This window comes from Phoca vitulina, unplaced genomic scaffold (genome assembly GCF_004348235.1).
Source record: "Phoca vitulina isolate PV1807 unplaced genomic scaffold, GSC_HSeal_1.0 scaffold65, whole genome shotgun sequence".
NCBI lineage: Eukaryota > Metazoa > Chordata > Mammalia > Carnivora > Phocidae > Phoca > Phoca vitulina.
In genome coordinates this window covers 220,614-245,129 of record NW_022589768.1, presented here as the reverse complement: position 1 = coordinate 245,129, position 24,516 = coordinate 220,614, and the positions used below count along the sequence as shown (strand labels likewise).

At 46.0% G+C, this 24,516-nt stretch overlaps 1 protein-coding gene across 1 annotated transcript in view; it reads left to right on the top strand.

Annotated features, from left to right (window-relative positions):
• IREB2 (iron responsive element binding protein 2) overlaps positions 1 to 24,516 on the top strand; it is a 44,950-nt gene that overhangs the window by 6,046 nt on the left and 14,388 nt on the right. The window contains exons 3-11 of the mRNA XM_032391922.1: positions 10,458 to 10,623; positions 11,799 to 11,936; positions 13,017 to 13,235; positions 15,673 to 15,742; positions 16,845 to 17,028; positions 17,796 to 17,935; positions 19,901 to 20,072; positions 21,829 to 21,929; positions 24,058 to 24,174. Of these exons, the coding sequence (XP_032247813.1) occupies positions 10,458 to 10,623; positions 11,799 to 11,936; positions 13,017 to 13,235; positions 15,673 to 15,742; positions 16,845 to 17,028; positions 17,796 to 17,935; positions 19,901 to 20,072; positions 21,829 to 21,929; positions 24,058 to 24,174 (1,307 nt within the window). The remainder of the gene's footprint in view (positions 1 to 10,457; positions 10,624 to 11,798; positions 11,937 to 13,016; positions 13,236 to 15,672; positions 15,743 to 16,844; positions 17,029 to 17,795; positions 17,936 to 19,900; positions 20,073 to 21,828; positions 21,930 to 24,057; positions 24,175 to 24,516) is intronic.

Below are 24,516 nucleotides of genomic sequence, written 5' to 3'. Positions count from 1 at the left end.
CCGCTGCTAGATTACATGCTCACCAGGAGTGAATGGGAAGAGTGGGTGTTTCTGCACTTCCATCAGTAATAGGTACGATTTTTCTTATTTTCTCCGTGTTTGTCAGTGAGTGGGGGAAAAAATCTGAAAGAAGTTTTCTCTTTTTCTGCCTTCTTAGACTCTATTCATGGCAGTATGTATATATATATATATTTAAAAAAAAAAAACAGGTCAGTTCTTTATTGGAAATCTATCCTATCCGGCTTGGTACTAGTTAGAGACAGAAATGAAACCTGGACTCTGATCAGACGTGGGTGAGAGTTAATCCTGTTGCCAGATCTGAGGGGGTTATGAGACCTTCTGGAACAGTTTCTTAATCTTTTCTCCAGGCCCCTGGCCTCGACCAGGGTTTCTAGGTTCACTCCGTAGCTACTCCAGCGGGTTCTTGCCCACTGCCCTGGCCCTGTCTCTCAGTCTGGACTCCAGAGCTACCCTCCTTGGGGCTTTAGGCAAGCCCAGAGTGTTTGTGACTGTCTCCCCCTTCCTTCCCCTGGTGTATTTTTCCATCCTACTTAGTTTCTCTGGGCCCGCTTGTTAACCAGTTCTTATTGCTATGTGCTGTGGCTGATTTCTGCACCTGTCTAAACCTGGAATTTTCACATGTGAGAAATGAACAAAACCCTTTTACATGGTCTGTACGTCTTCACTACATCACTTTGTGGTGGGCAGAAAAGATCATTTTATCTGCACTTTATTCACGTGGGAAAAATGAGGCTGAAAATCTAAGTAATTTGCCTGACGTCACATTATCTTGTAAATGAGGAGATTTGGTCTTAGACTCCTGTCTTCTGATTTCAGACCAGTGCTTTTCCTCACTTCATACCATTCTCTTTCCCATCTTAATAACGGTAGTAATAAAGGTGCTAGTATGGAGTATTTCCCACATCCGTTCTGTAACAAGTTCTGTTGTCCACTTGAACAAGGTCGAGGAGAGGTGAACAAGGTCCACCATCTTTGTGGTGGGGGAGAATCTTGAACGTAACGCTATGATTCTGAAGCCGGTGCTTGTGAACTGTTGGTGGAGGTTGTGTGCTCGTGCCCTCGGAGACCACAGACGGCGGCCACCTCAACAAGCGGGCCATCCTGGTGGGGATGGTGGCCTGTATGCGGGGCAGGTGCTCCTCGTTTCCAGCGGAAATGGGAGGCTGGTACCGTAAAATTTTCTCATACTTACTTTAAGAAGCCAGAAATTTGGATTTTCGTATGAAGAAATTATGGTTTTTTTTTTTTTTAAAGATTTTTTTTTTATTTATTTATTTGAGAGAGAGAGAATGAGAGAGAGCAAGCACATGAGAGGGGGGAGGGTCAGAGGGAGAAGCAGACTCCCTGCCGAGCGGGGAGCCCGATGTGGGACTCGATCCAGGGACTCCAGGATCATGACCTGAGCAGAAGGCAGTCGCTTAACCAACTGAGCCACCCAGGCGCCCAATTATGGTTTTTCCATGTTGGCAATTAAATTTAGAATGTTACAACTCTCCAGAACAAGCACAGTCCGTCTGTAGGCCGGCAGTCTGACCCCCACACTAGGAGATACGCTGTACCGCTGATCGGAGTAGCAGCCGTTGAGCCTTGAATGGGAGGCTGTCTGGTCCTGGAGGCCTGGGTGTGCCGTGTCACCTAGTAGACCTCAGCATCCTTTTTCAGAGCCTGAGCCACCTGTGGGATCTTCCACTGAGTAATTGATCAAAAGGGTATCAGTTGTTAATCAGCTCATTTCAGAAGTGTGGTAATACAAATTATCGTACTTTCCCAGTTAAGTTAGCCGTTTGTCCTGGTTCCCACTTGTCTTTTTGATTACCTGTCCTTAGAGAATTAGCTTTCTGGATTCATGGAATTCTAGAAACTTTTGTTTAGAGGAGGCAGAATTACCCAGTTTACTTCTGTGCTTGGTGCACAGATCTCTCAACAACACTGTTTAATTTGTTCAGCTAACATTTTTTGGGTACTCACATGTTTCTGGCAAATGCGGGATGGCTGGGATAGCATCTTTGTGCTCAAGAAAGCACATGGTTTAGTAATGAGCATGTAAGTGGAAACTATGTTAAGTACAGTGCTTTGTTATGTTACAGCAGTCTCAGTCCAATCAAGAGACAGAATGGGGGAGTTTAATACAAATCATTATTAACTGAGATAAAATAGTAGTTGTAAGATAGAAGGAAACCATATGGTACTGTAGGGCTGATGGAGAGAGAACACGGTGTTCCAAGGAGGGACCAGCTTGAAAGGGGTGCAGACCGCATTGGAGAAGGTGTGGTTCACCCCACTAGATAGCAAGAGGTTTGCTGTGTGGCCGTGCTGGAGCTGGCCTGGGGTTGCTGGGCAGGCGGGAGGTAGCCCCTGGAGTTCAGGAAGCTGGTGTGGCCCCACACTGAGAGAACAGGTGCCTTGAGATTGAGGTGCCGGGCAGTTGCCCTTCCGAGTGCCCGGGCCATGTGGGGGCTTGCAGAGGAAGTCCAGAAGCTGGCAGGACAGAGGGCCTTCTGTGCAGGAGTGTCTTGGTCCACGTTGCAGCACCGGCAGAAGTCCGTCTGAGTGTGCAGCTAGCTACGTGGAGGGTGGTTCCCATGTTGGGTGGGCTGTTTTTATGTGTTGTGTCATGAAGTGTGTCCACATTGGAAGATCTGAATAACTTAGTGACCCTTTATTTCTCAAAGACCTTCAGCGAATGTAGCGAGGAGACGATAATGGGACTAGGTCATGAACAGACGGGCTTACTTGGTTTTTGAGCAAACATCTGCCAGATACCTACGTCTGAGCAACTGTAGTCTGTCAGTTCTTTCCAGTGGAAATGGTGTTCTCTGGAAGAAGTGGCTAATTGAGCTTGCAGTTCAAACCACCACCCAAGTGTTTTCCCCAAGCAATCATACTTCAGTTTTGAGCAGAAATGCTGTATACGTACTGTCCATGTTGTCACATGGAATATTAAGATTTGATCTCAGCAGTTGAGATGGAATAAAATGAACGATTTTTCTGCTTCATCAAGGACATTCTCAAGTGAAGCTGGTGTTGGTTGTGAAGATGAACAGTGCGATGAGAACGAGGACCGTTTGGTACCGCTGCCTTGAGCTCTGCTGCGACACCAGCGGGTCACCCACCGTTGTGTCACAGTGGTGACAAAGCAGATCATGTCTGAGCAGACCTTGCAGGTTCCTGAAAGAATTTTAGGGGCCTCCGGAGTCCAGGGACCACTGGCATGGGGTAAGCATGGAGGTGGAAGGCAAGCTAGAAGATCTGCGTGAGAAAGGACTTGGCTTGGGCGAGATCTGGGGGTGGCGATAGAAGTAGACAGATTCAGAAGATGTGTGCGAGGTGTCAAGGATGCTGCCTCGTTGTGAGGGTGTGCACCTCTGGGTGGGTGCCGGTGCTGTTTACTGAGCTGGGGGACACCGGAGGACGCAGTGACGTGGAGCGGGCGAGGGGATGTCACAGGGATCGGCTTAGGTACTGGCGAGTTTGGAAACACCAGTTTTCAGGTAGAGGTGTTCATGAGGTGATCAGGCCCGTGTTCTGGAGCTCAGAAGAAGACCCAGACTGCAGAGGAGGGTTTTGAGATCCTTGGTGTTGAGGCCACAGGAATGATGAAGACTTCTGAGAGGGCACAGTATGGTGAGAAGAGAAGTGAGCTAGATGTGAACTCTCAGGAACTCTGACGTTTAAGGATCAGGCAGAGTACTGTGGGGAGGAGGCCTGGCTGGCTCAGTCGGTAGAGCGTGTGACTCTTGATCTCAGGGTTGTGAGTTCAGGCCCCACATTGGGCATAGAGCTTACTTAAAAAACAATAAAAAATAAAGATTAGGCAAAGGAGTAGAGGCTGGCCAGGAAACCAAAACAGGGCTGCCAGAAAGTATTAAGGACTGTAAAGGATCTAGAATTTTCCTCTCCTTGCAAGTTAACAAGTTAGTTTGACATAGTTTCATAGATACGGGCAGAAGACACGAGACTCTTAAATCAGAGACAGTGGATGGTTTATTATCCACAGCAAAGCAGTACGAGCATTTCTATTGGTTTCCCAGGCCCCCGTTTCTGCCGGTGATTTTGAAGAGGGCCAGGTAACACGTGTAGCACGCACAGTGGTTGTGTTACAGGAAAGGAGCTCGGACTTAGGGGACCCAGATCTTTCATAATGGACAGTAGGCATGCCTGCCTCTTGTCCAGAAGGAGACGCTGTCTGTATCTTCAGGGCCATTCACTGTATTAACTTCGTTTAAAGAATGCCCTGGAACAAAGGCAGTTACTGCCCGTGCTTGCAAGTCATGCTGAACTGTGAGGTGGGAGATGGGGACACGGTCTTCCTGCAGCCCGTTAGAAGTGTGGGGGGGGTGAGCTGGGAGGAAAGAGTGTGGCGAGGGACGGAATGATTAGCTGTCTTGAATATTGCTGAGGGGCGTTGCTTCTTTGGTGTTTAAGGATAGAAATCAGATTAGTGTGGAAATAGTGAATGGAAGTATAGAAAAACGGACGTCGGGAATATAGTGATTTTCAAAAAACCTTGTTGAGAGTTTGAAGAAAGAAGCCCGCGGCGGCCGCGTGCACTACCCTGGGGCTAGAGGCCGTGGAATGGGAAGAGTCCGGTTGCGGGCTGCATTGCGGACGTGGGAGAGAGGATGATGGCTGACTCAGGGTTCTGCCGTGTGCCAGCAGGAGTGGGATGCAGAGCCCCTCCCGAGAGGCGGGCACTTAGTAGGTCCACGGCTGCCTTCTCAGATGGGGAAGGAGCAGCTCCAGGGCGGCTGGGCGCGTGGGTGCAGCCGGAGGAGGGGGAGGGAGGAGGTAGGGCTGGGTCTCGCAGGAGGAAGGCGGACATGGGGTGTGAAGGAGAGCAGGTGCAGGTATGGTGAGGCCCCAGCGGACGCCGCGGTCATGGGCTCGTACTGGCCCCAGGGTCTCTGGTTGTTGTGGGTTTCTTTTTCTTCCTCCTCCACACGTCACCACCATTAAAACCCCAGTGAACTCTTTCACACCCACGAGAATGGGTAGTACATAGAAAATAGACTAAGAACCGTCATACTTTGCTGGGGGGATGTAGAATTGTGCAGCCACTTTGGAAAACTGGCAGTTTATTAAAACTTTAAATACAAATTTACCATATGACCCAGCAATTCCATTCTGAGAAATCTACCCAAGAGAAATAAAAACACTTATCCACACAAAGATCTGCAGATGAGTGATCTGAACAGCATTACTCCTTCAGTGGGTGAGTGGATGGGCAGAATATGGTAGGTCTGCACCGTGGAATATTCTTCAGCAGGAACAGGGCTTGAGTCCGGATTCAGACCGCAGCATGGACACACTCGGGAGTGTGCTCATTGAAAGCAGCCAGACGCAGTGAGGGACCTTACTGTGCGATTGCGTTTGCACAAAATAAGCCAGAGGCGACAGAGCTGTCGAGACCCGGTAGCCGAGTGGTTTCCCGCAGTGGGCGAGGGCAGGGAGGGGCTGATTGCAGGTGAGCGGGAGGGACCCGGCGGATTCGCGGTGCGGATAGTACAGCCTGGGGAGGGAGACTTCACGAGGAGCAAAATACGCGTGATAGCGTTATTTTTAAAACAAAGTTTTTAAGCAGGAAAGTGACGTGGGGTTCACCGCCTGACGCAGGTGGGTGTTCTGATGGCCTGAGAATGAAAGAACGGGGGAAGTGCAGGCTTGGGGAACCTAAACGGCGGAAGTGAGGGAGCAGGCGGACGGCGGTGCTGGGGGAGAGGAGAAGGTGGTGTCCAGTGCTGTGGGGTCAGACAGATGTGCGGACTTGGAGGGTGGTTTGGTTGGAGCAGGAGAGTGCGTGTGGAGGTGGGGTAGCCGAACAGGGAAGAAGGAGCAATGAGGGCCCGTTCGTGCTGGGGATAGGGAACACTAGGGCGTCTGCTAGCCTGCCCTCTCTGCTCATGGCTCTGGGATGTCTGTCTCTGGAGTCACCTCAGGGGTTAAATACCGTTGTAGGGGGAGCAGTTCGACATCGACTCGCCAGCAGGTCCTAAATAAGTAACTGCAGGTGTTATCATTAGAGTAGTTGAGAAAGACGGGCGCCTTGGTGGCTCCGAGGTCGTGATCCCAGGGTCCTGGGATCGAGCCCTGCAGGGAGAGAGAGCGAGCGTGTGCGCGCGCACAAGCAGGGGGGAGAGGCAGAGGGAGAGGCAGGCTCCCCCCCCCCACTGAGCAGGGAGCCCCACGCTCCATTGGCACACAGGCCCTGGTATTATCCCACCCGAGTGTCCCCGTGACGCGCTGTTGGCTTGCCCCAGAGTGAGTGGTCCAAGAGAGGGAGGCTGGTGCTGGGAGACTTCACACCATGGCCTTTGAAGCCCCGTGCTGTCGCCTCTGCCATGCTCTGTTGGTCACACAACAACCGTGTGGAAGGTGGCGTGACGAATGCCAGGAGGGGAAGGTGATAGTAATGTCTGGAGGCCAGCGAGCACAGAACGTTTGAGGGACGGCTGGTGTGCGTCTGCATCACTCCCTGTAGTGGGCCGCTGGGAGTTACGGTAGGCTTAGGCACATTTGCAAGTTAGTGCTTCTTAATGACAAACTGTCCAGTTAACAGTGACATTTTGGTCTTAGAGCATGCTTATTTGATAGTTGCTTTTAAATTTAATACTGAATTTTCAAGTCTTAGAATTAAAAACCCAGTAAGACCACTAAAGATAATAACCAAAACAGTAGCCCCTTGCCCTACCCTGAATTTCTACTCTGCAGAGAATACCATTTCTAATACTCTTGGCTATTTCTTACGGTACTTTCCTCTATGTTACTAAATAGCCTTGCTTATACACCTGTTTTTTGATTTTCAGTTATAGACTTCTAACTTTCTACTGTGCAAAATAAGAGGTTGGCAGTTTTCTGCATATATCCCAGGTACCTCTTCTTAGTTATCAAGCCAGCATTCCGTGTTCATATTTTGATGGCCGTAAATGTTCCCACCCAGTCCGTGTAGTAAATGATTGCATCTTGTTTCTCTTACAACTTTGTGTTTTTTCCTGGAAGTAATGATTGTCTTTTTCTGTTTGCTAAGTTTGCTGTGTCTTTATCAGTAATTCCTCTCCAAATTCTCTAGAAGAACTAACTCCTCCCGGTAGAATCAGGTGGTCTGGCAGTTCATTTTTCCCTCTTCTGTTGGCAGCGTCCCACCTGGACTTCCTCGCCTGCCACACGGGGGACCCCGCTGTGTCCCAGCCTGCATGCTGTTCTGCTGTCCACTTCCCTCCCGTAGCGTCCGTCCCAGGAAGTGCAGTGTTGGAGGCCTTGCGTGATTGACGCGCGGCTGCCCGTGGACAGAGCTCTTAGGGCTGGAAATGATTTTCCCTTGGAGTTTCGAAGGCCTTGTTCCGTGGCCTCTTAGCCCCTCACCCAGCCCTCGAGAAGCCCAGGCTGTCCTGCGTCCCAGTCGTCGCCTTTGGTTGCCTCTATTCCGTGTGGGCACGGTCATCCATGCACTGTTGGCCAAAATCTTTTGAGTTGTGCTTCTCTTTGTTCCTGTGGGTTTATGACTTTATTTCTTTACTATCCTCTTAGTGGGTTTCAAAAGTGAATGGACATAATTGCTGGAGTTTGCCATATTTTATTAGAAATCTGAGTAAATGCTTTCTGTGAAGATCTTTAAACAAAAAGTATTCCTGACATTGTTTTTCCAGGACAGTTAACCACACAGAAAACTGGTCTGTGTATTTGCTTCTGTGATGTTTTCCTCATTATTTCCAAGTGTTCTATCAAAAAATCTCTCTCCTGCAGTTCCCCTTGCTTTGGAGGACTTCGTTGTGTTTCTCATTGAGGTAGAATGAAAACTCATACGTGTTTGTGGGTTTTATGAGTATTGGCTACTCACTCCCGTTAGGTGGCTGGTGCACCTGTTTTAGGCAAGAACAAGAATCAGCTTGAGTCCATCTCTCAAGGTCAGACCTGTAGTAAATGGCAAATACAGGCCTTCAGTCCAGCGTTTCTGGTTATGTAGTCCTTTGTCTCCACACTTACAACTTCATTCATCTTTAACTTGTGTGAGTTAAAATTTCAATCCTAAAAGTAGGGACAAAATCATCACGCACTTTGTATTTGTTAGCCAGTTATCAACATTTGCTGACCTTTTGCTTAAAATACTTCACCATCTCCAGGGGTACTGTCCGTGGGCGTCTGCCTTCGGCTCAGGTCATGGTCCCAGGGTCCTGGGATTGAGTCCTGCATCGGGCTCCCTGCTCCGCAGGAAGCCTGCTTCTCCCTCTCTCGCTGCCTCTGCCTGCCCGTCTGCCTGCTTGTGATCTCTTTCTCTCTCTGTCAGATAAATAAATAAAATCTTTAAAATAAAATAAAATATTTCACCACCTCTGTAACCTATAAATACACTCTAGCATGCATCACTGATGTGTGAAAGGACTTTCCAAAATAACACTCTCAGTGCCGTTATTATACCTAATGAAATTAACAGTAATTCCTTCCTACGGTCTAGAACCCGGTCCATATTCAGATTTCCCGTGTCTCAAGCAGGTTCGCACAGAGCACTTGGTTGCTGCACCTTGTAAGTCGCTGGCGGTCTGTCAGGCTCGCCCCGTCTCCGTGTTCCGTGCCATTTGGGTGTGGGGGCAGCCATGTGTGTTGGTCCGGTTGCTCCTTCGCGGGGTCCCCTTCCTGCCACACTGCCCCTGTTTGCTGTCGGCGGGAGGTGGGGTTGGCTGTCTGGACGTGCGGACGTTTGCGAGAACCCTGGTGGTGGGGCTTGGATCTTTCTTTCCTCAGAGCAGACAGTGTCTCTCCTGTCTTCCATTTGGAGATGCTGGTGGTTGTCATTGGTGCCCATGGGCTCCATCCGTTCTGAGTTCTGTGACCACGTCTCACTGAATATTCCAGCGCTGTCCAGGGGTTGCACGTGGGAGATGCTGCGAATGACACCCTCCCTTTCTGTGTTATTAGCTTCCACTCCTCTGTGAGGAGCTTGCTCTTGGCTATTTGGTTCCTTGAATGAGGAAGGACGAGATCGATGATTGATCGTTTCCCCCGGTGTGAGTTTTCAGGGTCATGAGTTGCTCTAGGAACTTGCATGGCCATCGATGAAGGGTTTTTTAAAGAGTCCTTATGAACTAAGGGCTGTTTTTGTGTTTGATGCATGTCAGTGAATTGGATGCTCACACTGACCCACCAGCGTTCCCTGCAGCTTCTGACACAGGATGTTCTGGGCCTATTTCCACCCTTTCCCAGACGTGGGAGGAACTCTGGGGGGAACACGGGTGCTCTCCTCCTAGTGGGAAAATAGTAATTAGCTAACAGTGGGCCGAGAGGCCAGGAGGCCTTACTGGTGGGTTGTCATTGGGGCATTTTCACTCAACAGAGCTGGAAACACTTGCTGTTTAGAAAGAGAGAAATAAACTATGAGTTTGTACTTACGATTCCAATTGAAATGGAAGTTGTTTTTTTTTTTTTAAGTTAGCTACTCTGATTTTTTTTTTTTTTTTTTTTTTTTAAGATTTTATTTATTTATTTGAGAGAGAATGAGAGAGAGCACATGAGAGGGGGTAGGGTCAGAGGGAGAAGCAGACTCCCTGCTGAGCAGGGAGCCCGATGCGGGACTCGATCCAGGGACTCCAGGATCATGACCTGAGCCGAAGGCAGTCGCTTAACCAACTGAGCCACCCAGGCGCCCAAAAATATTTAGTAATATTTTAAAGTACATATTTAATATATACTTTAAAATTTTATATTTGTTATACAGTAATTTGTATTCTTACACCTTTTTTAGTGTCTTTTCTTACTGAAATGGTAGGGTGCTGTAAGCATTGTTTTGCACTGCGTTTTCTCGGAATGGTATGTTCTGGAGATCACTCCTTATCGACATGCAGACGTCTTCATCCCTTTAGACAGCTACATAGTGGTCCGCTGTGCGGGCTGCCGGGAGTCACGCAGCCGGCCCCACACTGACTCAGTCTTAAATCCGGTGTGAGACTTGAGTATGATTGAAAACTTGACAGTGTTGGAGTCTGTGTCTCTGTGATATACTTAAACGAGGACTCTAGGGTAAGTGACAGTTAGCATGAAGTGAATTTGACTCATGTAAGCACCCTGTTTTAAACTAACCACTTTTGATGGAAATCTTTAAAATTTATTACAGACTTCTGTACAGTTTAGGGATGTTTTCATTATTATATTTTATTCTCATATTCTGTGTCTTCCCTGAATGTTAAGTATTGGTCAGTCTCATGTGCCCATTTCAGAAATGTGCAGCTCTTTCAAGAGTGTTTAATCTCTGCTTTTTCAGCACCTTGGCTGACATATGGGAAAGTCAAATTTATAGTAAGCCTGATATTAACATAAACGGTGTTTTCCTCTACTGAGACTGAGAAAACAGTGCATCCTTGTCTTTATCTAACTTTTTGCTCTTGTGATTTCTATAGTATGTAGTTAAGACTATGCCCTTATTAATAGTAATATTGTCTCTGACTCAGATGTTCTGCCTTACTCAATACGGGTCCTGTTGGAAGCTGCTGTGCGGAACTGTGATGGCTTTTTAATGAAAAAGGAAGATGTCATGAACATTTTAGACTGGAAAACCAAACAAAGCAATGTTGAAGTGCCCTTTTTCCCTGCCCGTGTTCTTCTTCAAGATTTTACGTGAGTGATAGAGCATTTCCTTCTTAAAATTCAGACTCCCTGATGGTTGGCTTTGTTTTTAATTCTGAAGATTAGTTTATAAATTTAAAGAATTGTCCTTTCTGAAGTAAAGTAGTTCATTAAAAATGAGGTGCTTGTTTCTTGCACTGTTTATTGAAAACCTGCTTTTGCGGAACTCTGCCTGCTTGTCGTCCCCAGTTGGTGAGTGGGCTTCTCAGACTTAGACATGCAAAGCCTTATTGCCCAGCTGCCATACCTGTCCCTCTCCATGTCTCCCCATCACGGGAAATGCCCGACTCCTCTCTTTCCCTCCTGCCTAATCCAGTCTGTCAGCAAGTTCTGTGGACTCTACCTTTGAGACATGTCCTGAGCCCGCGTACCTCGTAACCGTCTCCACCCCCATGCTGGTCCTGCCCCTGGCGCTCTCACCGGGACTACAGCTGTCAGTGTCTCTAGCCAGTGCCCCTGCTTGCACACTTACAGTCTGTGTTGTCCTTTCACGGTAGATCATGTGACTTAATTAAAAATGTTAACCAGGTCCTGTCATTCCCCTGTACACCTGTGAGCGTCCATCACACTTGGAATAAAATCCAGAGTCTGATCTGAGTCCCCAGGAATTGTCTATTGGAAGAGTTTGGAAGGAGCTGTAGGAGTTAGCTAGATAAATAATAGTGTCCCCCTCACTCACCCCCTCAAATCTGGTTTGCATGCCACGGTTCTTTATACCCTGTGTGCGCTGCTATTACAGTATTTTCGATACTGTTCTGTGGTCACGACCCCATCTTCCCTGCAGACTCCTGTCTCTGACGAGCCATGCCTCCGGCGTCTGGAGGCACATACATCTAGTCGAGAGCCCGGAGTCCTAAGAAGCCTCTGGGAGGGAGGGGAGTCTCCTGAAATTTAAGACAGGGAAAGAATCCATAGACAGTTTTCTGGAAGGTTCCTTTTGCCTCTAAAAGTTCTCTCTTGTGTTATTTGTGACACTCAAGTTCTCAGTAACATTAATGCTAATTCTCATGAAACCAGGATATGTCGAACTTTGGATAACAAGTACGTAATCTAACGAGTACAAACTAGAAAGGGATACGTTTAGATGTAAAACTGAACAAATGTATCTTATTTGAGCATATGAACGTACAATTCAGACCCTAATTTCATCATTCTTTATTTTTTAGTGGAATACCAGCAATGGTGGATTTTGCTGCTATGAGGGAGGCAGTGAAAATTCTTGGAGGTGACCCGAAGAAGGTCCACCCTGCCTGCCCGACAGATCTCACAGTTGACCATTCTTTACAGATCGACTTCAGTAAATGGTACGTGAGCACAAGTATTTGTGAAGACAGCTGTGCGAGGTGGCCGGCAGCCAGCCCCCTGGTTAGAGGAAAGGGAGCAGAGACTGTGGGTGCCTGGGTGAAGGCTGCCACGTTTAGTGTACACTGATCTAGAAACAGAGCTGGTGAAGTTTATGTACTGATGAATTTTTTTTAACGGAGTCTGAATTTTTTTTTTTTTTTTTTTAAAGATTTTATTTATTTATTTGAGAGAGAGAGAATGAGAGACAGAGAGCATGAGAGGGAGGAGGGTCAGAGGGAGAAGCAGACTCCCTGCCGAGCAGGGAGCCTGATGCGGGACTCGATCCCGGGACTCCAGGATCATGACCTGAGCCGAAGGCAGTCGCTTAACCAACTGAGCCACCCAGGCGTCCCCGGAGTCTGAATTTAAAATGGTGTTCACGTTTGTAGACTTCTGCTGCCATTTTTGATAAAAATGTATGAGCCTAGAACCTGCTTTGTGGAGTGAATTTTTCTTCATTATCTTTTGTTTTTTAACCTACTTGCCTTCGAGAGAGAATCTAAAGACGGGAGCCATGAATGTCTTTAGTTAATTGGTGATTAAAATCACAGTGCGTACTAAAACTATGTTTTCCTCCCACTGAAATACACGTCTATTTAGAAGGTCCCTGTGACCAAGGTCAGACTAGAGAAAACCTAATTCTCTTGTGATCTTTCACACGGACCAAGACGATTGTTGCAGCCCGCGAGCGCTTTTGCCCTCTAGATTAGCACTGTGGCTGTGTGCTGCTTTTCAGTTGTTACATGGGAAAAAACCCACTTAGGTGCTTGCTAAAAGTCATTTAAATTGTCGTAGAAGTAGATGAAAATGATTTTCTTGGGCACATAGAATTGTGTTTTCATCTCCATAAATTTAAGTGACCTATTTCTGGGTTTTTTTGTAATCTAAGATTTGCTTTTGAAACCTAAGTTAAATACTGTATTAACATTTGAACAACATATACTTAGTTCCTGATAATTTTGCCAAGTGTGTGCTTTTTGAAAGCTAAATTTCTGTCACTTTTAAATGGTCTTTTTCTGTTTCCTTTTTTGGAATGCTAGTGCAATACAGAATGCTCCAAATCCTGGAGGTGGCGACCTGCAGAAAGCAGGAAAGCTCTCTCCACTCCGAGCACAGCCCAAGAAGCTCCCCTGCAGGGGCCAGACCACCTGCCGAGGATCGTGCGATTCTGGAGAGCTGGGCCGAAACTCAGGAAAATTGTCTTCGCAGATTGAGAACACACCCATTCTCTGTCCTTTTCATTTGCAACCAGTGCCTGAGTATGGGATTTTTTTTTTTTTTTTTAAATATTGATCAGTGCTGGGTTATGTTTCAGTTACCGAAATCTCATTTGTCCCCTTCCCCTCCTGGTTCCTATGACCTCGCTGCCGCCTCCTGCCCCAAATTAAGCCAATTAAGATGGTATTCCCGTTATTGATTTCTTTTCCCAAGGAAGAAAGCCTTTCTTAAGATTTTTCTATAAATATATTTAATTTTTGTGACTAATGTAAGCAGAAAAATGGGATCCGTCTTAAACTCTGCATTTATTTTAGTGAATCTGTACCATTCACATGTTCTTTATTCGTTCACATTGCTTTTGTGAATTCCCTATTTATAGTTTTAGCTTTTCTCTCCTATTAGATTTCTTGTTTTTTTCCAATTGCATGAAGAGCTTGATGTTATGAATATTACAATGATAAAAACCTCTTTTAGGTAAGCAATTTCCTGTCTGGTGCTATGGGAAGCGGTGAACCTGCCCAGAAAAGAATTCTCTTCTTAGGAGTTGGTAAAATCTCCTAATAGGTAGTTTAAAAAAAAAAAAATTCTATACTTGAATTTTTGTATGCTATAAAGATTCCAAAGTCTGTTATATTTAAGAGTTACGTTGTTTACCCCATTGTCAATAGACTGTCAGAAATTTTTTTAATTTAGTAAGAAAATGACATACTTTTTCAAATTAGAAAAATGTAACACATTTAAGATTTAGAATAGCTAAGAATAATATCCACACATATCTTATCCTAAGAGCCACATGATACATTAATTTGTGTGTCCGTAAACTGGTTCTTTCAGATTCTCTCTGGTTGTACAGTTGGGGGCTCAGTATTTCTATGAGGCCTCCGGTCATAGTGATCTCACGTGCTCTTCCTTTCTGGGAATTCAGTATAATGTGTAGGTTCTTTGCCATCAGATTATGACAGTTTTATATAAGCAATCCTTGTTCCTGCTACCTAGTTGTCCTGGTTGTTAGGTGCGTGTTGATGTTTGAGATGAGCATCCCTTTTTTTTTTTTTTAGAAGATTTTTATTTACTTAGAGCACAAGCAGGGGGAGCAGCCGGCCGAGGGAGAGGGAGAAGGAGCAAGGAGCCCGATGTAGGGCTCGATCCCATGACCTGAGCCGCAGGCAGCCGCTGGGCGCCCCGAGCTTCCCTTCTTACAGAAATTAACTTCTTGAAAAGGGCGACTGACTGATTACAGTACAATCTGGTGTAACATTTCCCCCCAGCTTTGACTCCAAATCACAGAGCATTTGGATGGGTTGGACTAGTCTCTGGGGGTAGGAATGTAGGAAACCAGTGGCTCCCTTTGGGGCCGCGGGGCCTCGGTGCAGCGCCCGTGACAGACCCAGACAGGGCATGGACGGGTAGGAAATGGGCCTGGAAATCGCTGCCTAATTTGAAGTCGGGTTCTGAGCTCATGAACGAGGGCACTTTGTAGCCGTACGTGCTGTGGGATGTACAGTGATCGGACCGGCTCCCTGAGTCCTGAGGAAAATCTCATCGAGATGTGCTGTGGCTTCAAGGGATCACTCAGCAATGAATTAGTCAAGGAATCTTTGTGTTTTTTAAAAAAGTTGACAAGTGAGCATCTGTAGTCGTCTAGACCCTGGAGGTCACATATAATTTAAGTTGTATTGATGTCCTAGTCAACACTTGATCACCAGCTGGCAGGAAACAGCTTAAAACTGTTAGAAATCATTTTTTATTTTCATTTTTATTTATATTTTAAAGATTTTATTTATTTATTAGAGAGCACGAGTGGGATGAGGGTCAGAGGGAGAAGCAGGCTTCCCGCGGAGCAGGGTGCCTGATGCGGGACTCAATCCCAGGACCCTGGGACCATGACCTGAGCTGAAGGCAGACGCTTAGTGACTGAGCCACCCAGGTGCCCCTAGAAATCATCTTTTAAATGTCCGTTAGATAAAAATAGCTTCCTGAAAGTGACAGTGTTTACTGCTTGGAGGTGGATTGTTTTTACCTCTTAGTTAACATAATGCACATAAAATATGTTTATAATCCATACAGAGTAAACTGCCACTTACGCAAAAAATAGAGCTTTCCATTTTGGGTGAGATGAATGCAAGCGTTTCTGCTCGAAGCTTTCTACACGTGCCCAGTGGAGGTGTGGCAGGCCCAGGTGGGAGGAGGTGCACGAGGTTGCTGCGTTACTGATTGCTGCAGCCGACTCACATAGCGACATTATGTCAGTACAGTTGGGGGCCGGGGGTGGACGAGCCCTGGACGTAGCTGCCGTGAGTGCTGTTTAAAGCAGAGCTTCCTTGTTGGAAGAAAACAGCTACTTCTGAGAAGTCTAGTAAATTGCTGTTCCAGGAATTTTTTTAAACGTATTTGTGTGTGCATAAGAACGAATACTTAGAAACAAGGTAAGTCTTTTCTGTGATACATACATTTAATGCAGGCTCTTCTTCCTTTTAGACCTGAAACAGTGTTAAAAAATCAAGAAGTAGAATTTGGCAGAAATCGAGAGAGGCTTCAATTTTTTAAGGTACACATGATTTGGGGAGAATTTTTTATATTGAAATTCACAAAATACTGATATTTGATATTTATGTTCTTCATATTAGTAGGGGTTTTTTTTGTTGTTTTTTGTTTTTTATTTTTTTATTTTTTTTCACATGTGACACATTTTATTTTTTTTTAGTTTTTTATTGTTATGTTAATCACCATACATTACATCATTTGTTTCAGATGTAGTGTTCCATGATTTATTGTTTGTGCATAACACCCAGTGCTCCATGCAGAACGTGCCCTCTTTAATACCCACCACCAGGCTAACCCATCCTCCCACTCCCCTCCCCTCTAGAACCCTCAGTTTGTTTTTCAGAGTCCATAGTCTCTCATGGTTAGTCTCCCCCTCCGATTTCCCCCCCTTCATTCTTTCCCTCCTGCTATCTTCTTCTTTTTTTTTTTTTCCTTAACATATATTGCATTATTTGTTTCAGAGGTACAGATCTGAGATTCAACAGTCTTGCGCAATTCACTTTTTTGTTGTTTTTTAAAGATTTTATATTATTTATTAGAGAGCATGAGCAGGGGGAGGGGCAGAGAGAGAAGCAGGCTCCCCACCGAGCAAGGAGCCTGATGCGGGGCTCGATCCCAGAATCCTGGGATCAAGACCTGAGCCAAAGGCAGACATTTAACCAACTGAGCCACCCAGGCACCCCTAAATTAGTAGTTTTTAAATGCTTTGTCGCATTAGAACCTTTTCTCCCTTCAGATAAAATCTTGTTGGAAACCCCAATATATAAAATAGGATGAAACCAAGTGGCTATCATTTGAGGTTGTGGGAAGGCCTTGTGCTTGCCCCCTCTCTTCCTGTCCAGCAGTCCTTGGGGCGGGCACGGTTGAAAACTACCATTTATCTGGACTAGTAGAACATTTCTCTTCGACTTAATTTTGCTTTAATAATCTGCAAAATGAATATGTTTAGGGTTAGTATCTGTGTATTTGTCTTCATGTGTCTATTATAAACTTTGACCGTATTGAACATCGGTAAAATGTTTTTAGTGTCAGTATTGACTTGTATTTTGATTGTGAGCACAAATTGATATACCAACACTTGGATTTTTTAATTATACATGATATAGTGGAGTTCAAGAGTTTTTAAGAACGTGGCCGTAATCCCTCCTGGAACTGGAATGGCTCATCAAGTAAACTTAGAGTATTTGTCAAGAGTGGTTTTTGAAGAAGACGACCTCCTCTTCCCAGACAGTGTGGTTGGCACCGATTCTCACATAACCATGGTGAATGGCTTGGGCATTCTGGGGTGGGGTAAGTAAACCACTAACTGTATTTGATTTGGGGGGAGAGAGTGTCAGGAACGTTGTAAAGGAGCGTAGGTAGCTGGTCTTCGTAGGCTCTTTGAGGCGGTTTCCTCCCTGTAACAGCGGCAACGGGACGACTGGACCCGGATGTGTGTGGACAGCGTCCCCTACGCAGCACTGCCGTCGCAGGGTGATCTTGGGGACGACATGGTTACTCCTTGGTCCGAGTCCTGCGGGGCTCTTTTGGCCTTCCTTAGGGCTCCACATTCCTTTGCATTTTATACAAGGCCCTTTACGACCTGCTGCCCCCGGCCGTCTGCGCACGCGCCTTACAGACAAGTCACGGACCCCCGGAGTGGGCTTGGCCCAGGCTGTTCCGTCTGGCAGAATGCTCTCAGTCTCTTACAGGGAGTTAGAATTGTTGACTCTTTTGTCTTTATCCTTAGACTGAGCTTTCTGAGGGTCACAGGTCCTGGCTTCTGTTCTTTCTGTATCTTGACAAAAGCACAGTACGGTATTCAGCGTAATAAATACAAAACGTTTACTGAATTTAATAGGAAGGTAAACACCAGTTTGTTTCAACCATGTGAGTGGAGTCATTCTTTGAGGAGGTTGGGTCCGTGTCCACAGTAATAGCGGCAATGTGGCGGCTCTGAGATGCTTCGTGAGTAAGATGAGCTCATGGGGCACTCAGAGACTAGATGTTCCACGGAGACCTCACGTAGACCGTACATAATCTTCAGATGTGCTCACCGTCTGTCTTTTTCGCTTCAGGGGTTGGAGGCATTGAAACCGAAGCAGTCATGCTGGGCCTGCCGGTCTCTCTTACTCTGCCGGAGGTGGTTGGGTGTGAGTTGACCGGCTCATCCAACCCTTTTGTCACATCCATAGATGTCGTGCTTGGCATTACAAAGGTAATTGTGCCAACTGTGAGACGTAGTGGACATTGTGCACAGGGGCCCTGTGAGGGCGGTGTTGGGTTCTGCGCTGCCTCCTCCGTGTGGCTTTCTTGGCCACGGCCTCGTAGTGACCATCACGAGAGCAGCCGCAGATACAGAACCCTTCCTTGGCGCTAGGAAGTACAAAAGTGCGTGCCGTGCCGTTGTTCCCTTGACCTGATGCCTCATTCATTCCTCGTCACAAGCCTGGAAGAGCGGTACTGTGACCAGCGCCATATCAGTTCTGAGAAAACGAGACGGTCAGGTTTAATGACTTGGCAGAGGGTCACCGGGCTGAGCAGTGAGTGCTCAACAGGACGCACCCGGGCTCCTAGCCGTTAACACTTGCTGACCGCGTGGATTAGAGAGTCCTGTTAGGAAAAGTAATTGCATCTCTTTAATACCTAACTGAATCATTTGCCCTTTAGAAACGGTTTCTCTCCTGGGGAAGGTGGACTCTAGAAGGGTGCCAGCGTCAGGATTGTTGGCTGTTTTAGTACTTCCAGAGGATTATGGAAGAACTTAACCTGTATTTTTAAAATATTGGCTGCATGCTATTTAATACATGTACTCTGGAGTTTCCTAGTGAACAGTAATTTGTAACTCTCCGTCCTAAATTTCTGGTTTTCAGTAACTTTATTTTAATGATTAAGTCCATTTTGTTAAATACATGAGTGTGGGAACTCTCCCACATACAATGCCAGTTTGGATCCTAGAGTCTCCACTTTTCTGGTTAGATTATTGGTCTGAAGCCTTCCGAGATTCTCCGCAGGGAAAGAAAAGATCCAGCCGCCCTGTCGGCATTTAGCATGGAGCCTTCTTCCCTAATTGAAAACATGTTGACAGTCATTGATTCGGTGTATGGGACTGAAAGATAAGAAGTTAAATTGAGAATTGCAGGATTATTCCTAAAGGAAAGGAGTATCTTAATATGCTTTTAGAGAAATCCATATTTTCCCTTGGGTAACCTGAGAAGTAAGGCCACTTTTTAGACCCTTCTGGCTATATCTCTTTGTAACAAGATTACATGTTTATTTTTAAATTTTGGCGTATTGATACAGAACTTAAATCTATCAGTATGTTCACATTTATTAAATATTTTCTCTCCGGAGGTTCTGTTCTATTCATTATCTTTATAGGATTAATCCGTATTATTTTTCACGATGTGTATTGTGGCACCTCAGCCTTTAGCTCAGTGCACCTTACGTGCGCTGCTCTGATCCTCAGAAGCACAACCATGAGTGTAAAGAAACAGCTCAGCCTTTCATCCAGGAGTGGATTAAATGACCTCTCGCACCGCTGCAGTGTTCGAGCCGAATGTTACTCCTGGGTTGAAGGTGGTTCATTCGCAGTACCTCCCTAGGCGTCTCCTGCCCCAGTCTGAGGCCGTGTTGTAGTTAGGCGAGCCACTATGGTGGTCACTTGGTGATAACTCAGAAACGTGACTTTACAAGGACGTGTGAAATCCTGTCAAGATGAAACTTACCAATAATGAATGATGCTGTAAATATGTGGACCAGGGTTGGAATTCGAAGAATTTTTGTAGCCAATACGTATTTTTTTATCTAAATACAGTTTGATCAGCATGTTTGTATTTCATTACGTCTAAATGGCATCAGTGGTTAGCACTGTTTTGTGTCCTCTAAGAAGAGAGGCTGCCAGCTACCACGTGCACTGTCCCGTCTGACACTCACGTGTGGATCTAGCTGTTTTCAGCCCTTAAGCCCTTTCTGTCCTGCCCGGCGGTGACATTGGGCTGGTCTTGTGTGTTTGTCCTAAAATACCTGCAAACCCAGAGTGAGTTGACGTTTGATAAGAAGAGCAGAGAACCTCTTTCATCCAGTGTCACTGGTAGGGGTTAAAAATTAGATTTTGTGCTTTTCGGAGAATCCATGCCAATCTTACTGATTTTGTGTGCGTTTCTGTTATCCCTTTATGTAGCACCTCCGGCAAGTAGGAGTGGCTGGAAAGTTTGTTGAGTTTTTTGGAAGTGGAGTTTCACAGTTATCTATAGTGGATCGGACCACAATAGCAAACATGTGTCCAGAATATGGTGCTATCCTCAGCTTTTTCCCTGTTGACAATGTGACGTTAAAACATTTAGAACATACAGGTAAGAAGATGGAAGATCATTAGGATAAGTGTGTTACACGTCCAATGTGTCTGTCTGAAATATTTCCTAATAAACAACTACTGTGTGCATGGTATTTAATGTTCAGGAAATTATCTTATTTTGAAATAGTGGCTTTAAAATAAACTGCCTCAGATGTCTTTTAAAGAGTGTTGTGCCCTCCAAACCTAGTCCCTCCCGTGTGACCCATTTACAGTGACTTCGAGGGAGGAGTCCGCTACCGGTCTCGGTCCACTGCTTCCAGGAAGCATGGCCTTCGTAGCGGCCAGAGCTGCGATTTGACGGGGGCAGGCGTGTGTGGACTCGCGACTCACAGTGTCCCCATAACAGGAGGAGAGGGGCCACCAGACAAAAGGGTCTGGGGACCCGTGCTCTGTCTATAGAGTAACACCATTTTGTGAGAAGCAGCATAGGGTTATAGGTTCTAGATCTTTTTTGTAGCCTGATAAACAGGAGGTTGGACCCTCTTGTATTGAGGACTTAGTGTAGAAAGATCTCTAAAACCAGAAGGTGCTCCTGTACTCCCCTCACACCCCCCATGTCCCTTTTGTGAGAGACCTTGCCGATCTACTGGTCTCTGATCATAAGTACATTTGGGGGATAGAGTCTAGTATTCTTCACTTGGGGGGCAGTTTTAGAAGTTAATAGGTGAGATGGCAAAATGGATAGTTGGTCATTTGGAACGTTGGAATGGTTCTCATCGAGTGCAGAGCTTTCTCTAAAGGGGATTTGGTGGGTAGAACATTTAGAGAGAAATGGTGGAGGTGCCTCCTCCCTTGCGTGTTAATATGACTTATGTATTAATGATCCGTTGCTATAACAAATTTTCCTAAAACTTAACGGCTTAAAACAGCAATAATCACCTAGGGCTGCACGGTGTCCACGGGCAGTAACGTAGGTGGCGCAGCTGGCACAGCCCGTCTTTGCTCCATGATGTCCGCAGCCTCAACCGCGAGACTCCGAAGCTCGGGCCCGGGGTCCTGAAGGTCGCTCACCCGTCGACGGGTGCTTCGTAGTGGCCAGAGCTGAGATTTGAGAAAGGCCACATCTCCCACATGGCCTTTCTCACGCGGTTGCCTTTCCAGGCCAGGGTGACCTGCGAGAGCGAGTGCCAGCCAGCCAAGGGTCCCATAGCTCAGGTCCACGGGGTCGATTCTGCCCCTTGACGGAGGGATGTCATTGTCACATTGTAGGAAGAACATACAATTTGGGGTGTATACTGTTAGGTCAGTCGCTGGAAAATACGATCCGCCCCACTGTGTACTTCCCACGAGGCTTGCAGAGAACTGCCTGTGGTTAACATCTAGATTCTTTTACCTTCTGGAAGATCTTGTTAGACCTCTGTCTTTCTGCTCATGAAACGTCCTTAAGCTTCATTTGTTTTCATTTTGATTTTTATATTCATACTGGAAAGTAATGAGTGTCCTTTGTGTTGGGTGTTATATTCAATGTTACTGATTTATTTTCTGCAAACTGTAGATTTTGTGAGTTTTATAGAACTGGCTCAGTGTTTCTCATTTTGTCTCTGAGTAACTTTTAAAGGGGGGCTCCAAGTTTTCATGAAGGGTAGAATTTTTACTACTCTTGAGAGTAGTATCAGTTAGCAATTTGTAAAGAACTGTATTTTGAGTACTTACTAATGTGCAGTGTCTGTTTCTTGCTCATTGGAATTCAGCACCTCATCCCGAAAGAGTTCAAAATTTCTTACTGTACTTTTGTCCTTGTTAACTCTTTCTAGGTTTTGACAAAGCCAAACTCGAGTCAATGGAAACATACCTTAAAGCTGTGAAATTGTTTCGACATGACCAGGATAATTCAGGAGAACCCGCGTACTCCCAGGTGTGTGTGGAGGAGCCCCTCGTCGCCCGGCCGCCTGCGTCTGGACGCCAGCTCCAGGCCTGCAGCTGTGCGGCCTCTCTGCCTCTGTGTGCTCAGCTCGGAAATAGGAAGCTGTTCTGAGGGGATCAAGTACATTAGATTAAAGGCATTAGAGTGGTTTCAGGCACCCAGGAAATGCTCAGCAAACGTCGACTGTCGTTACCATTTAACCTGTTAACATTACTTGTGACTCTGCTTAGATTTCATTCATTAAGTTTACGTAGATTTCTGTTAGTGAATTTTACATTTTATTAAGTCTAAATTTTTAATATTTAAAACACAAAATTGACTCTTCATCTCTCACTCTGATCTTTTTCTACTTTATGATAAGAGCACCGTGATGTGCTCTGAACCTGTCTGTCCCGGGGATGCCTGCATCTGGTTAGCGTCTGCGTTCTGTAGAAATTGCTGTGAAAGGAGTTTACAGTGATGTGGTCTTAAATGTTAAAGATACTCTGTAATCTAGGCCTGCATTTCTTACCTGTTGTAAATTTGTATTGAAGTAAGTAAAGTTCACTTTCAGGGCAGTTTGAATTTTCATGACCTTCCTTTTCTAGGAGTGTGTCAACCTCTCAAATTACTTGGTGTTGTCGAAGTTAACTCTGGTTAACTGTTAAGCTGTTTTCTTGGGGGGAGTCATTCTCTGATTCAGCTTTATTTTTCCTCATACCATGTATCCCTGCTTGAAATCTATTCATTTTTATACTTGTTTGCCTCTCACCCCGTCCAGAAGGCAAATAAGTTCCCAGGAGAGGAGCTTTGTCGGGTGTGTGTGGCCTGCAGCTCCGGCCCCTAAGCAGTGCCCGGCGCACGGCAGACGTGATGGGTGGACCGGCGAGGCCACACAGGTGTAGTGCAGGCCGGCGTAGCGCCCGTAGGACCTGAATCCCTGTGGACTTCGGGGATATCTTTAACTTGACTCATCATTTTCTGGTCCGTTTCAGCTCTGTTTATTTAGTGCTTTTAAAGACAAAGGGAAAGAAAAAGAAAAGTGAAAACTCTCGCATTGTATAGTAAAAAGGAATAAATTTGCTTATTAAAGACCAGACCAGATTAAAGAAATAAAACTAAAGCCCATCAGGACTTTGATTTCAAGACAAACTCATTAAGATGTAAAGACAGGGATCATCTGGATCCGTAAAGTGCAACCACAGTGCAGTGGGTGTTGCAGTTAGGATCAGTCAGAGTCGACAGGACTGTGAAATATTGGTGAAGCCCATAGTGAAGAGAAACTTCATTTGAACTGATTATGCCCAAATAAAACGGACAGAGGAAAACGGTAGAAATGCCAGAAGAAATGCACAGAAACCTAGTTTGGGAGGTTGGGTTTTAAGAAAATACAGGTTTTTTTTGACAAAGGAATAAAAGCGCGGCCTTGCTGGAGCCTGGCCAGCTAGACACGTTGGAACTAGGAAGAGAAGAGTCCTTCTGCTGTGTCCCTCCGGCACCCTGTGCTGACCAGACAGCGCCCTGCACACCGAGGAGGGAGCAGTGTTTCCTGAACCCACCTCAGTTGTCACAGAGCAGGGAAGGGTGAATTTGGAGCTCAGGGGCAGACGACCGATAGCCGTCACAGGCATCTGCTTTGTCATCAGGCATCTGTGACGATAGGGGAAAGAAATCGGGGGAACAAGATACTCTAGACTACGTGCTGGTGTTGGGGCGGTTTGTATACTGATTGGTGCTCGCTTTTAGCCAGTGTTTGTATGTTCTCTTTCACAAATTAATTGGGATTGTTTTAAAATCTTTATTTCGGGCGCCTGGGTGGCTCAGTTGGTTAAGCGACTGCCTTCGGCTCAGGTCATGATCCTGGAGTCCCAGGATCGAGTCCCACATCAGGCTCCCTGCTCAGCAGGGAGTCTGCTCCTCACTCTCATGCTCTCTGTCTCTCATTCTCTCTCTCGCAAATAAATACAATATTAAAAAAAAATAATAATAAAAATAAAAAATAAAATCTTTATTTCTGGGGGTGTAGATCACCATTACAACAAATGTGGATGTATTTATTCTGCTTCAGGGAGTAGTGCTAAATTGCAGTCTACCTAACAAATTCTCATTCCTTGTCTTCCTCTCCCCTCTCGTCTCTTAGGTGATCCGGATTCATCTGAATTCAATAGTTGCATCTGTCAGCGGTCCAAAGAGACCTCAGGATAGAGTTGCTGTGACGGACATGAAACGTGATTTCCAAGCTTGCTTGAATGAAAAGGCAGGTTCCTGCAGCACCACCTTTGTCAGTACTTGTGCTGAGTGATAGAGGACCAAGTACTTCTTGTGCTGGGTGATAGAGGACCAAGTACTTCTTGTGCTGAGTGATAGGACCAAGTACTTCTCGTGCTGGGTGATAGCGGTCCAAGTACTTCTCGTGCTGGGTGATAGGACCAAGTACTTCTCGTGCTGGGTGATAGAGGACCAAGTACTTCTCGTGCTGGGTGATAGAGGACCAAGTACTTTTCGTGCTGGGTGATAGAGGACAAGTACTTCTCGTGCTGAGTGATAGGACCAAGTACTTCTCGTGCTAGGTGGCGGAGGGCAAGTACTTCTCATGCTG